Source organism: Monopterus albus, unplaced genomic scaffold (genome assembly GCF_001952655.1).
Source record: "Monopterus albus unplaced genomic scaffold, M_albus_1.0 scaffold27.1, whole genome shotgun sequence".
NCBI lineage: Eukaryota > Metazoa > Chordata > Actinopteri > Synbranchiformes > Synbranchidae > Monopterus > Monopterus albus.
In genome coordinates, this window is record NW_018127907.1 from 1054689 (window position 1) to 1068281 (window position 13593).

The 13593-nt window shown below is 42.0% G+C and overlaps 1 protein-coding gene across 1 annotated transcript in view; it reads left to right on the forward strand.

Moving 5' to 3' along the window:
• Window positions 1-2495: 2495 nt before the first annotated feature.
• Window positions 2496-13593, forward strand: part of gpc3 (glypican 3) — a 106167-nt gene continuing 95069 nt past the window's right edge. Inside the window, exons 1-2 of the mRNA XM_020595550.1 lie at window positions 2496-2989; window positions 10409-10570. Coding sequence (XP_020451206.1) covers window positions 2833-2989; window positions 10409-10570 — 319 coding nt within the window. The 5' untranslated portion in view covers window positions 2496-2832. The remainder of the gene's footprint in view (window positions 2990-10408; window positions 10571-13593) is intronic.

The following is a 13593-nucleotide window of genomic DNA, read 5'->3' on the forward strand; positions in this document are numbered from 1 at the left end:
AGTCACTTTTTTGAACATAGGTCAATGTATAGCTGTCTTACTGGGCATTTGTTTTTACCCTTGCTAGTTCAAATGATATGGTGTGTGTCTACAGTAAACATTTTAAAGTCTCTGTAGACTGTTTTTCCTCCTCCTGTTACCAATCACTGCTGGGCAAACAGTCACTAACATGACTAAAACTCTATGTGTAGAATCTTAAGTGTTAGATATACATTATTTAAATGATATAGTTTAACACCCTGTGCTTCATCATGCTTGAAAAACTGTAAATGGATGCTTTGCTTTGGTTTACTGTACCTCCTTTTCCTTCCATTAGGCCCCCGATGGTGCAAGGCCGTAACCATCACGGTGCTGCAGCTTGCACAGTGTTCAGTGAATGATGAGTTGTAGAAGTGGGGGAATGCTTATCTTCATTTGTTACTATCATTTGAATTGCTGTGTTTCAGACGGCTGTGACTGGAAGACACATGCTTGGAGGAGTTGGACGGAATCCAGCGCATCACTCCTCTCCAACTTCCCACGCCTCGTATGGTCCTCCAGCTAAGGTGCATCTAGTGTAGCTAGTGAAATACTTCGGTATCTACTGCCCTAGCTGCTCCTTCTGGATGGAGGGCTCATTCTTATTCAGTGCCTGAAATGTTTTGCCCTACATTTACCCTGCAAACTGCTTTACTTATAAGATGAAATTTTGTTGTGCTTGTGTGTTTTAATCAGGAATATGTCTTTAGTTTCTAAATGTTCCCTTTAGCTACTGTAGATCCAACGTGTGGCAGCTTTAATTACAAAAACCTAACTGATGATAACAGAGTTGTTACACAGAACTTACAGTAAGATCTTAAAACAGATCATCATTTGAAGTTGTATGAGGAAAATGAACAAGAAAACCAAGAAGTAGGGCTGCATCTAATGATTATTTTCATTATTGATGAGTTGATTGAATACTCTATAAACAAATTGCTAAATTTTGAGGTAGCATTGTTTTTTTTTTTTTATTAATTTTTGTTTCTGCAACTAAAAGTAGAAAAAGCCCAACATTCATATTTGAGAGGACTGAATCAGAAGCAGATGTATTTCACCTTGAGAAATGGTCTTACTGAAGATTGACTTTGGATTCATTATGCAACATATGAGAATATGTAACTGGGTTAAATCAAGGCACGTAATTCTGAAACCAGAATACATTTATTGTACATGCACAGTGTGTGCTAACATACAGCGAGCTACTGTATTTATGTGCATGATGAACGTACAACATTTGTTCCTAATAGTTTCACAGTGCAGATGAGGGGTCAATATTTGAATATGTTGTGTTGCATAAACAGGTAGGTGAATAAATTGTTGTCAGCCAGTATAACGTCTGTACACATCTTTCCCCCAAGACGTCGCTATTGAATCATGACTTTCTGACTCCTCGGCTGAACTTGCAGTTCCAAAGTGCTCACAGTGCAGGTAGTACACACAGATCTACTGCAGTTTGTGCACTCGGGTATTGCTGCTCGCCTTCCCCCTTGTGTCAGACTGAGTTTATGGTATTTGAAGGTGGAAATCTGCTGGGTTTACAGTGAGTTTTGTTGGTTTGCTCTCAGCTTCTGCCAGTCCCTGCTGTGCAAATCCATGCAAAGCTCTGTGTTTCTCAGATATGCAGCCAAAAGGAAGAGATACATGGGCTTTGTTTTCCCTTGTTGCAAGCTTTGATGAACACTTTAAAGACTTAAAAAATCTCATTCACCACAGGCATAAGAGGATGGTTGTTGTTTTTCTCCTGTGTTGCAGCCATAGATTCAACAGACATCAACTTTATGTTTCTTTGCCATCGCCGTTTGTCTTGTTGTTTTCAGTTGGATGAATCTGCAATTTCAGTGCATGAAACAATCTCAGAAATTGCACAGTATCCATCTGCAACCCAGCAGATGTTGTAAACAGCTACACATTTATTATATTGTCCCATTTTGTCCAGATATGTTTTAGAGAAACTGTAAAAATAAAAGTGTTTTTCGGTGACTTGATGAATATTTGTCAGTTTGCAGAGCAAATGGGCTATAAAACACTAGGTGGCACCATTTCAATTTGGTTGGCTGAATCTAAGTGAAGTAAATGTCCAGGAGAAGAGGAAATAATAATAAAAAGGCTGTTAGGTTATGTTATTAAATTAGATTTTTACAGAGAATGAAACTGAGACTGACTTTATCTTGGTCCTGTAGTTTTCCGAGTGTCCCGCCTGCTTTCTGCACACATTCGCCGTGTATTTTGGATAATAAAAGCTCACTTTCAGAACTTATGCTTTTATTTGTAATGTATGTTCATCTCAAGGCGGCGCCTGTGTTGTGTGAATAGTCGGCTAAACTCTACAGGTATTGCCCCAATTACACCCGATAACACACAGTGCCATTCATCTAGTGTGACATCAGCCGCATGAATCCCCTTATAGCTCCACTCCTGCAGCCACACAGGGACAGTGTATCCCTTACATCACTGCAATTACGCGAGAGTGGAGATCTCTTTATACGCGCAGGTTCATGTTTTTGGGCGCGCGCTTTTCAGGGAGCGCGCACATATATCCAGCGTCTTTATCATTTAAGCAACGAGCTGAGAGTCTGTGCAGCAAGTGAACAGGGACTCTTAAGTTATCGGGATCGGAGTAGGTGAAACCGAGGAGCTTTCCATGCGGACGGACTGTTGAAGAGGAAAGAAAGGGAAGGATGCTGATCCGAGCAGATCCTGGAGCTGCAGCTTCACCTCATCAGCGCAACCACGGGATCGTCCTGTAACTTTTAATCTGTTGAAGTTGAACTCAGCTGTTTATTGCTCTATTCTAAGTGGTGCTCGGCTGTCATGGTTGGTTCACCGGTCAACAGCGCGCTTTTCCTGTGCGCCTTCCTCCCGCTGTTCGCCCTGCACGGCGGACAGGTGCCAAACTGCCAGGACGTGCGCACAGTGTTTCAGTCTCTGCACCCTGGATCCAAGTGGGTCCCCGAAACCCCAGTGTCAGGTAACTGTCATCAACCTTAAGCTTGTAGAAAGAGCTCCGTGCTTTACGCACACATCTGGTAACGGCATCCTTACCGATTGTCTACACTTCTGTGCGCTAAAATAGATTTATACAATTTCAGCTCTGCTGTTCCACTGTTACAGTGAACAATACGAACAGTTCTCTAACGCCATCGAGCTTTTTTTCAAGGCTGCTGACCTCTCCAGTGTCAGCACTGAGAGCCATCCCACACACGCTCTTCATCCCTGTGGCTGCACATTTACCAACCCGCTCAGAACAATTTATTTCCCACATTAAGTACCTTGTTAAAAATGCAGGTTGGATTATATAAGCCAGCAGTTAACTGTGAAACAGATTTACAGAATCGATTTGATCCAAACCTTACTGACACCTAATGAGCATCTTTTACCGTTTTATTTTTGCATTTTTTTTATCTTATCCTAAGTTTGAGGATTGTTGCTCTTTTGATGATGATGAGTTGCTTTAAAGTCGTGTTCAGGCTGGTCTCTGGGCAGCCTTTCCTCAGCCACACTGTCATAGAATATAGATTAGCGGTGTGATATGAATTGCGACTACCCTGAAAACAATTTTCTAAGAGATGCATTCACCCAAACAAGGCAATTATTGTTCCCTGAAGCTCAAATGTCACAGACTGCTTCAGATGAGGATGGAGCCTCTCTTGAAAAATGTTTAATGTAGGACATGATGAGACCTTCATGGTGAAATAATTCAGGTCTTTAGGGGACAGAGAAACAACTCCCCGTCCTCCTGGTGTACTGCTAAGCCTGTTGCATGCATTCTGGTTCAGAATGTAAATTGAGATGCTTCTCATGTGGCTGAATCACAGCCAGATGCAAATGGTAATTGGGTGTCTTAGTGGCATGTCAGCACAGGGAAGTGCATCAGGTTAACTGTTTTCACTCCATTCTCAGTGTGCAACTCTCACAGCCCTGATTTAAAGGAAATATTAAATCTTATGTGAACATGGAAGAGTGTACCGAATCACAAAATGCGTCAACTCAAACAGCAGGAAAGATGTGAGAGCACTTTGAAGGATATTTTCTTATGCTCCTTCTACCACATATTAAGCTGCCATCTGTGTGTGTGTGTGTGTTTCTGCAGCTCCAGCCACTGAGCCCTCTGCATCCATCTTTAATCACACATACATCCTTCACCTGTAAACCACAGAGAATTTTATCTGCCAGCCAAAGGGCAAAGTATAGCAAGCCAAGAGAAATATTTAGTTTCCCCAGATGTGAGACAGAGCTGCCTGGCTGTCTGTGAACCTTCACTGGGGAGTCAGTCCAAGCTGGACACCACACACACACACACACACACACACACACACACACACACACACACACACACCAGGCAGCTCTAAACCATTTCTTATACAGGAAATCAATTCACCAGTCAGGCAATTTATCTTAGCTAGGCAAAGTTGGGTTTACACATTCCCATTTTACTTCTGTTTCCAGAGACTCCAGGTGCAGAAGCTGATTACATACAAAGGCTTGTCATATGCTTTATATCAGAAGTGGATGTTGATTCTCTCAAATCCCAAGCGAGTCTATGACGATTTCTCTTACAGCAATGCATAACAAGTCTAGGAAGTCAAGGAAATTACAGTCCTTTGGTTTCTAATGACCCCCTTCCCCCAAACAAATCAAATAGGAATATATACTTATATGGACTGATAACATGCTTAAAGGTTTATTTTGGCACATTCATCCAATATACAAGTACAGTTTGTGTCAAAAGGAAGATTTTTTTAAATCTTAAAACAAACATGCACTCCTATGGGCAATTTTAGAGACATCAATCAACCTAAGCTGCATGTCTTTGTACTGTGGGAGGAAGCTGGAGCACCCGGATAGAACCCACGGGGTGAACATGCAAACTCCACGGGGGGGGGGGTTCTATGGGACCATAAGCAATGAGGAGGTAAAGTCAATTTCAACAAAGAATAGAGGTTAATATAAACTCCCCAGTGACACTGTGTAAAAAACATTTACTGAAATGTCAATGACAGGTTTATAGTTAGATATGATATTATATAACAACATTTTACAAATTCAAAGTGTTAATTTATTTAACAGTGTTTGGATTTGTGCAAAAAATATATATTTTCTAGAAAACTTGGTGGTGCTACAAGACATCATTCAAATAGTAAATGTTGTGTTTCCATGCTTGCACCAACATCTGCTTCCTTTTAAAACATGTGACACATTAAACTTTCATTCATTTTCTACTGCTTAATCCCTGAACGGGGTCACGGGAGGGGCCGGAACCAATCCCGGCCGGCAATCAGGGTACACCCTGGACAGGTCGCCAATCCATCGCAGGGCTAACACATAGACAAACAACCACATGCACTCCTATGGGCAATTTTAGAGACATCAATCAACCTAAGCTGCATGTCTTTGTGACACTGATTGTGCATAATTATCCTTTACAATATTTAGGTACTGTTAAAAAAAAGTTGTGGTGTAATGCTTATGCTCTTGGTAGGATTGTCATTATTTTAATTTCCATCCACTGTTATTAAACAGAGCCTGTTTTTGGTTACAAATGCATGAAATATGCATTTTCACTTCTTATTTATTTCATACTTTTTGTGAGGGGGCAGGGGGTGTCTCATCTCAAAAGTGTCACTCTGTAACTGTCCTGAGCTTTGTGCTTGTTTCACATCCATCCATTATTTATACCACGTATCCTAATGAGGGTCAATCCCAGCTGACTGTGGGTGAGAGACGTGGTACACCCTGGACAGGTCGCCAGTTTATCACAGGGCACTTAGAGACAAACAATCACACGCACTCACACGGGCAATTTAGAGTCACTAATCGACTTAAGCTGCATGTCTTTGGACTGTGGGAGGAAGCTGGAGTACCCAGAGAGAACCCACACAGGCACAGGGAGAACATGCAAACTGCACACAGAAAGGCCCCAGGTCGGCCGGGGCTCAAACGCGGAGCATTCTTGCTGTGAGGTAACAGTGCTAACCACTGCACCACCCATGCACTGTAAATGCAGAACAGAAGTCATGTAGTCTAATGTAACATGAATTGTGCACTGAGGCATCCAGCGAATGAAAGATTAATGACACTAAACTCCGAAGATGGCTAGCTCTGATTTGACTGAGGGAAGTATCACTTTCTGTGTGTGTATGTGTGTGTGCGTGCGTGAGTGTGTGATAGAGAGAAGTAGCCTGTATTGATACGAAGTATTGTGTGGGGGAGGTGGCTGATTCAGAGAGACATCCACAGGAAAGCAGAACAGAATTCTAATAATGCTGTATGTGGAGCCGGGAGCAGCACACAAAACATCAAAAGCTTCCATTTTTCTTTCCACTACCATGATTCAAAAGAAGTGAGAGCAGTGAAACAACGCTGCAGCAGAGATAAGAAAAAACAAAACCTCACACAGCTGTAGGAGCGGCAGCCTACCACTCACATCTTTGTTGTGGCTGCTGCTGTGGGTGGTAGGAAGGTCTGAAGGTGAAATGGAGGCTGTGGAGTCAATTCACTCCATTGTGTCGTTATGTATGTGTGAAGAGGTGCATGAGTAGCATCAGCGTGCACTTACCCCAGGACATGAGTGTGAAACCAGCTCGATGGGTGCCAGCAGCGGTTTGAGCGGGGGATGTGATGGATCTCTGACAGCTTTAGCTGACCTGGTTCATGATAGCAGCATCAGATGTGCACTAAATGAAGGAGTAATACTAGTTTTCTGGAGGCTGAGCTGACAGCTGCTGCTAATTTCAATAGAAGATCCTGTACAGTGCTCCTGCAAGAGAGGAGATTTTCTTTCTTTCTTTCTGGAACAGTGGAGAGGTGGGTAGAGCAGTTGTCTCCCAACTGGAATGTTGAGGGTTCGAATCTCGGTGCCCATAGTCCACATGCCAAAGTGTCTTTGGGTAAGACACTAAACGCCCCAAGTTGCCCGTGATGGGGGCCCTCGGCTCCAAACAAAATGTCGTTGTACACAATACAATAAAATAAAGCTGCTTCTTTGGCTATAATATGAAAACAATTACAGCATCATGCTTCTTGACATATCACAACCGGATGCTGCAAAAGGTTTAAGAGATATGGATTTCTCAGTAATTGGCTGCAGGGTCATGTCATGTCCAGGCCGATTTATCATGAAAAACTGAACACAGAACAACAGCGGACACCACTAGTAGGTGGATCAGCCTGACCTGAACTGAGATGTCCTTTTGTCTAATGAATCACTGATTTGTGTTTTGTTTGTTCACTTCCCCCTTTTTGAAAATTCCTTCTTTAACGAGGCGCTGTTTGCCTCTTTGCTTTGCATACACTTGAAAGACTGCAAAATAAAATCTGGGCTCTTCAACATTCATGCTTCCAGTGCTCAAATTATTGCTTCATCAAACGACCTAAAACAGAGCAGTGAGCGAAGCACTAAAACACTTAAAACAATTGCAATCCCCAGTAGCTAATGATCTTATTATTCCTTTGCTTGGTTGTACATTGCGCTATCTTCATTTCATTTATTGTCTCTACAAAGTGACACTGCCTTATTTTGCCCTGGAGAGGAAGCCAGGGATTCCCACGTGCTTCCGCTCAACTCTGGTACTTGTGTATAATTTATGCTTATAATGAATAGCTTTTAACATATTCTATATCTTAAAACAACTTGTTTTCCCTCATGGTCTCCATCATTAAACTTGCATAGTGATAGCTTTCTAATTAGTGCCGGGAAACTTAGAGACACATATTGTGTTTGCGGCTGCCACCGTCCCCTTGGTCTGGACCTGATAAACATGTAAGGGGAGGGTGTTTGAACCCGTGCTGGAGTTTTTATCCCTGGTGCTGAAGGGTTCAGCCATGAGAAGAGCAGCTAAGGATTGTCACATCAGGCAGTGACAAACCGAAGGGCGATCAATGCATGTTTAAAAAGGCATTCAAAGACCTTGACATTCATGAAAACAGCAGATGTTCTGCATGTTGAATTGTCCGGCCTGCCCTTTGAGGGTTGATTGATTGAAAGTATGTAAAACCATCACTTTGAACTGAGTTTGTGTGTTGGAGAAATTTACATCTAAATGGCTCCTAGCTCACACCTTGTCTTTATTCATTTTGTTTGAGAGAATGGGCCATCACACGAAAAATGACTAATTAACTAATCGTGCACTGATTAAAAAAAAAAGGTGCTCTCAATGCCCAGTGGCTATTAAGCACAAGCTAGGCGGAGTGAAACAAGCTTAGAACAAAACTGTGACAAGGAAAAAAAAAGCATGGGGAGGAGGAAGAAGTGAAGCAAAAAGGAGGACCAGGAAGCTTAGTCCCAAGTGATCAGTCAGTCAGAAAGAAGGCTTTATTTAGATGGTGTGATTTTATTATTTGTGATGCTCTACGTGGAATCTTTTCCCTGCCGAATCCTCCACCACTGTGGTACTTTTGTAATGAAACACATTTATCATCTGCAAAACGACAAAGGCGCAGATGAAACTGTCTGTTTTGACAGAGATAATTGCTAAATCCCACTCTCTTTTCTGCCCTGACTGTGCTCACCTCACATATGGTGCTATTGACAGCTTAATAATTTGTACCTGCAGCCTGAAATTAACTTGATCTTATCTGTCAGGAGTCCTTTGTCGGCATTGATTTAAGATATTAAGCCTGTCAGTATGCATACAAAAGGTGCAGTGTGACAGCTTTATTGCCCGTTTCACTCATTAGACTCTACAACTTAAACCTTGATGGGAGTCAGGAGTGAGCAGGGAGCTGGCTGGAGCTGTTCTCTCTTTGACTCCGCAGTAGTTATTAATTATCAAGTCTGTCACTCTGTTGCCCTCCTGCTAGTTGAACTCCCTTCCATGCTTACTGTTTTCATTGTTACAGTCTGAGCTCTGTTTCTGAAGATCTATTGTTTGACGATCTCAGAGACAAAGTCTCAGACCAGCAGAGATTTTCATATAAAGTTAAACCCTTCGTCTTGACAAAGCCTGTCTTGTGACATGCTTATTATCAAGACTTTTCTGATATGTATGCATTCACACTCTTCGCCTGTCCCTCCCCTGCCGAATTAATCTCTCTGCTTCCATTTCTCCATCCTCTACACCCCGAGCAGATGAAGCTGGCAGTCTTCCCTGACATTTGTTCAGGGCCTGACCGTCAGTCAGGCCCTTGTCACTGACACCTCTTAGGCATCAGATCCCACAGACTTTGACATAGCTTGGCACGTTACATCCGCGGCCCCCTATGTGGAAGCTTTCAACACCCGCATGGTATGAAGAGAGTGGTGGGGGTGGGGAGCACCAAGCAGAGGAATTTTCACAGGAACTGCTCTTTGTATTTAAACATGGGACGGTTGTGCCCTATTTATGATTATGTATGCCTCATTTTAAAGGTGTAGTGTGGGAATAAGGTGGAAACTTACAGTTTGTGTATAGAAAGTTTGTGTTCCACTGGGCTTTTGTTTTACTACAGAGGAATTCTGAAGGAGAAACTGTAAAATTCACATCAGTTTGAACAACATCATCATCTCCTTTTCAAAGTTCTAGAACAGATTAGACATCTTACAGTTTTTCAGTGACAGTAGTGTCATGAATGGCTCTTTATGAAGACATCCTTCAGTGTATCTTCACACAAAACTGTGCATCACTGTTGCAGCAGCTCCTTGATCACAGTAAATTCTAACCGTGTAGTTTTTATCTCGCACCTCTCTGGGATTCATCTCTTCAAATTAAATACATTTCTTTGGGGAGTTTGCTCTTTGATTTGTTGTGTGAGGCTACATCGCCCTAGTGAAACATCTGTGTCGCCTTAGTTTTGCTTTCACTGGCTTACATCTGCACGTTTAAAAAGGAGCTCTGGGAATCCAATTATGTCTCATCTGTGTAAACAGCCTTCAGTGTCTGTGGCCAGGTTGCAGAAATGTTGTTTCATCACCTTCAATCTTACTCACGGCTGTTTATTTGTCATAAATAGTGAAAGCATGTCAAAACCTAGATTTGTCTGTCTGGATGCTGCACCGCTCCCAGCTCTCAGCTTTGTGCCTAAAAAATACTTTCTTTTGATTCTCAGTATGAAAAGTGTAGCCTCCAGTAGTAGGAAGGTTTGTGTTGACCAAACTGATCTCTGAGGAGAGCAGCAACGCTTTGGTGTATTGCTTGAACATGCATCTAAATTACTTTTTTTTTAAGCAGCAATGTATTTTTGACTTCAACCCTGTTAAATAACACAGCCCCTACATAATAATTATATGCTCATTAAGGCTGCGGAATCTGCTGGAGATAGGGTTCCTGTGTTTAGCATGCAGAGGATGCTGCTGAGTCTTTCTGTGCACAGTAAGAGGCTTCTGTTTTTGAAAATTAAACAACAGTGGCTTTGCGGCTCCTTCCTTCTGCTCATCCAGACTCCTGTCCTTTCTCTGTTGATTTCCTGCCAGGTGCGGATCTGCAGGTTTGCCAAACCAAAGGCCCGACCTGCTGTTCCAAGAAGATGGAGGAGCGGTATCAGGTAGCCGCACGCAGCAACATGGAGTCTGGTCTGCAGGCTGTCAGTTCTCAACTCAAGCGTCTCATCATCCAGAACGCTGCCATATTCCAAGGTAAGCAGTGAATACACTTTGTCCAAACCAGACTGGCACAGAGAAGAAACATCATAATTACAATTTTAATCAGGTAATTGAAGCCCTCAGATCAACACTTTCTTCGCTACACATCCTTGTTGCACATCAGCAGCTCCCGCCTCCAGACAGTGAGTCACATAAAACAGAAGCAGAGATGAGACGTACAGCTGCTGTTCAACTAAGCGTAAGCATGGCAGAGACATGCGGATTAATATGACTTGGCTTGGTTGTTGGTTCCAGTTGTGTCTTTCCAGAAAGATGCAACCTCCTGAGGCTTTGACCCACTGAAGTCAGTAATGACTGGAGGCTAACTGGTAGGACTGGTTCAAGCTAAAACAAGTAACTGAAAGTAACTGCTCAGTTCAACAGGGATGTGACAAATGTACAAATTGTCAAATCTGGAAGTGCTGAGGTTTGACTCCTGTCTGCTGAGAGCAAGAAGGTGGAGGTGACTGCTGAAAATGAGTGAAATGATACAGTGGTGGAAGCAGGTACTGAAAAGTCAGCAGAAGCTATGTTTCATTTCCCTGTTGAATTGTTGCCTTAATGAACCGAGGCTGCTTTAAAAGGCAAAATACCGACAGGCCACGTAGTGGTACAGTACGTAATGGAGCATTTTTTATGATTTAGTCATTGCTGATTGAACTCAAAATGGATTTGTGTTTAAGTAACAGCTGCCCCTTTTCTTTTCCTCTTTTTTCCACATTGTTTTCCAAAGTTCTCTTAAACTTTTCAAGTATTTGACAAAATCTTTATTCAAGTAGCCTCACAGCAAAGACCACTGACAAGGCCTAATAATTCTGTTGAAAGAATAGTTTGACATTTTTGTGAATACACTTTTTTCTGAGAGTTAAATGATAAGACTGGTTCACCTCAGATGAAAGAACAGTGAATATGAAAGAGCTTATTTTAGTACACAAACTGTAGAAAGATTTAGAGGGGCTGGCCGGTGGATATTTCTACCTTTGGTCAAAAACAGGCTAGCTCTTTCCCCCTATTTTCAGTCTTTATGCTAAGCTAAGATAACTGACTACTGGCTGCAGTTTTTATGTTTAACCTACAATCATAAAGTCTTTTCCTGTAATTCTTGACAAGAAATCGTATGTCCCAAAATGTCAAACTCTTTCTTCAAAGTCAACATTTAACAGGATTATTGATGAAGAATAGCTTCTTAGCTAGCGCTAGCACAATTTTCTAACTGATAAATGCTATATTTATCATTAAATACAGAAATTTAAATGTAATTTAAAAAATTAAAAATAAAGCTTTAAAGGTAAAAAAAATTGATTTTTGGGGAGAATTCCTTCCAATTACTGTCGACTATAGCAGTTATATGACTTTTGAAAGAAGACACTTTCTCTTACAAATAAAAGGTTTTATTCTTTTGTAGCAAAACGTCTATGCTCAGTTCACCACGCTCTGCTACAGCCTCACTGAGTCTGGAATGACCAGCAGCTACTGGCAGCTAATTTGCTACTGTTACTGAGAGAGCTGACTGACTGTTCCTCATCCTCTTTACTTGTGCTACTGTTCCTGACTTTTAGCATTCATTATGCTGTAACTTCTCTTGTACATCATTTTAAACAGACAGTTCGAAGTAAATTTGAAATGATGGTTGTGCAATTTAAGAACTCGTGACAACACAAGAGCACCCACCCTTTCTTCCACAGTGCAGCCATACTGTCAACAGTTGTTGTGAAATATCCCTTTCACATTTAATGTTGAGTTTTGTTATCATACTACACAGGCTGTTTCGATGCAATGTAGCTGCTCTGTTTACTGTCTTTGGGTTTCCACTTGAAGAGAGATGTGCAGACTCACTGGGCCGACTTTCCGAGCGCACGCTCATGGGTTGTGAAACGCAGCCCCAACCTGACATGCCAATTAAAACTTGAGGTTTAATGGGGATCGTGGGGTTTGCTTGACTTGGTTGTTACACACTAACTATGTTAGAGACTGCACTTTCCTAGAAGGGGTTCAATGCTAATTGCTTTAGTACAGGGCTTGAGCGAACTCCCCAAACAGCCCCGGACTGAAATCCTTTTAACATCCTGGTCTTATCTATTTCCCTTGCTTTCATTTCCATACTCTGTCTCTTCTATTCTTTTCTTCTCTATCTATTTCTGTTTGTCTGATCCCACCGTTCTTTCTCTTCATCTCTGTCTTGCTCAGTCTACTTGACTTTTCTCTCTCCTTCTATCTTGCTCTGTCTGTCTGTCTCTTCCTCTCGCGTTCATGCTTCTGTTGGGATTTGAGCATGCCTTGTTTGCAATCTTCTTTGCTGCTCTCTCTCGCTCTCTGTCTTTATTTCAGTGCTCACTTCTGCCAGAGATCAAAGGGCTTCACCTCTCCACCCTCCATCTCCCATCTCCATCTCTGAGTGCGCTCTCTATCCCTGCAGCCCCCTCTCCTTCCAGCTCCATCCTGCTCCACTCTGCTTTCCCAAGCCTCAGACTACACCAGAGGTTTTAGCCCTTTTGAAGTCAACTTCTCCAAACAATAGAAAAAGTAATGGCTCTGTCTATCTTTGTCTTTTAAGCAGTAAGATGACAGGCAGCTCTAACGTTAGGCTTCTTCAAGATCAATACCAGGAAATAGGTAAGGCATTAGGATTTTTTAATGATGCATGGCTCTTGTGCAGAAACTCTCATATACCATCTAATGAGCCTTAGCTTTATAGCATACCAGGGAAATACGGTGTAATGGATAAACTGCAGCATCCATTCTGATGTGTGACAGACTCTTGGATTTCATTTTGATTCACATTAGCAAAATCATTACACCATCTTCCCCCACGTGCTGAGCTTGCCTCACTCTCAGCGGCCTGATGTTGTCAATTTAGTTCAAAATGAGACTCTGTAAACCTGTGCAGGATGCTCTTCTTTACTCTAATCTTTTAAAATGAGAAGCTGAGTTTGTGCATGTTGAGAATTTTATTTAGTAGATTATGGAGACAAATATTTATGAGGAATGTGTTAGTATGTGATGCTGCATGTCATTGA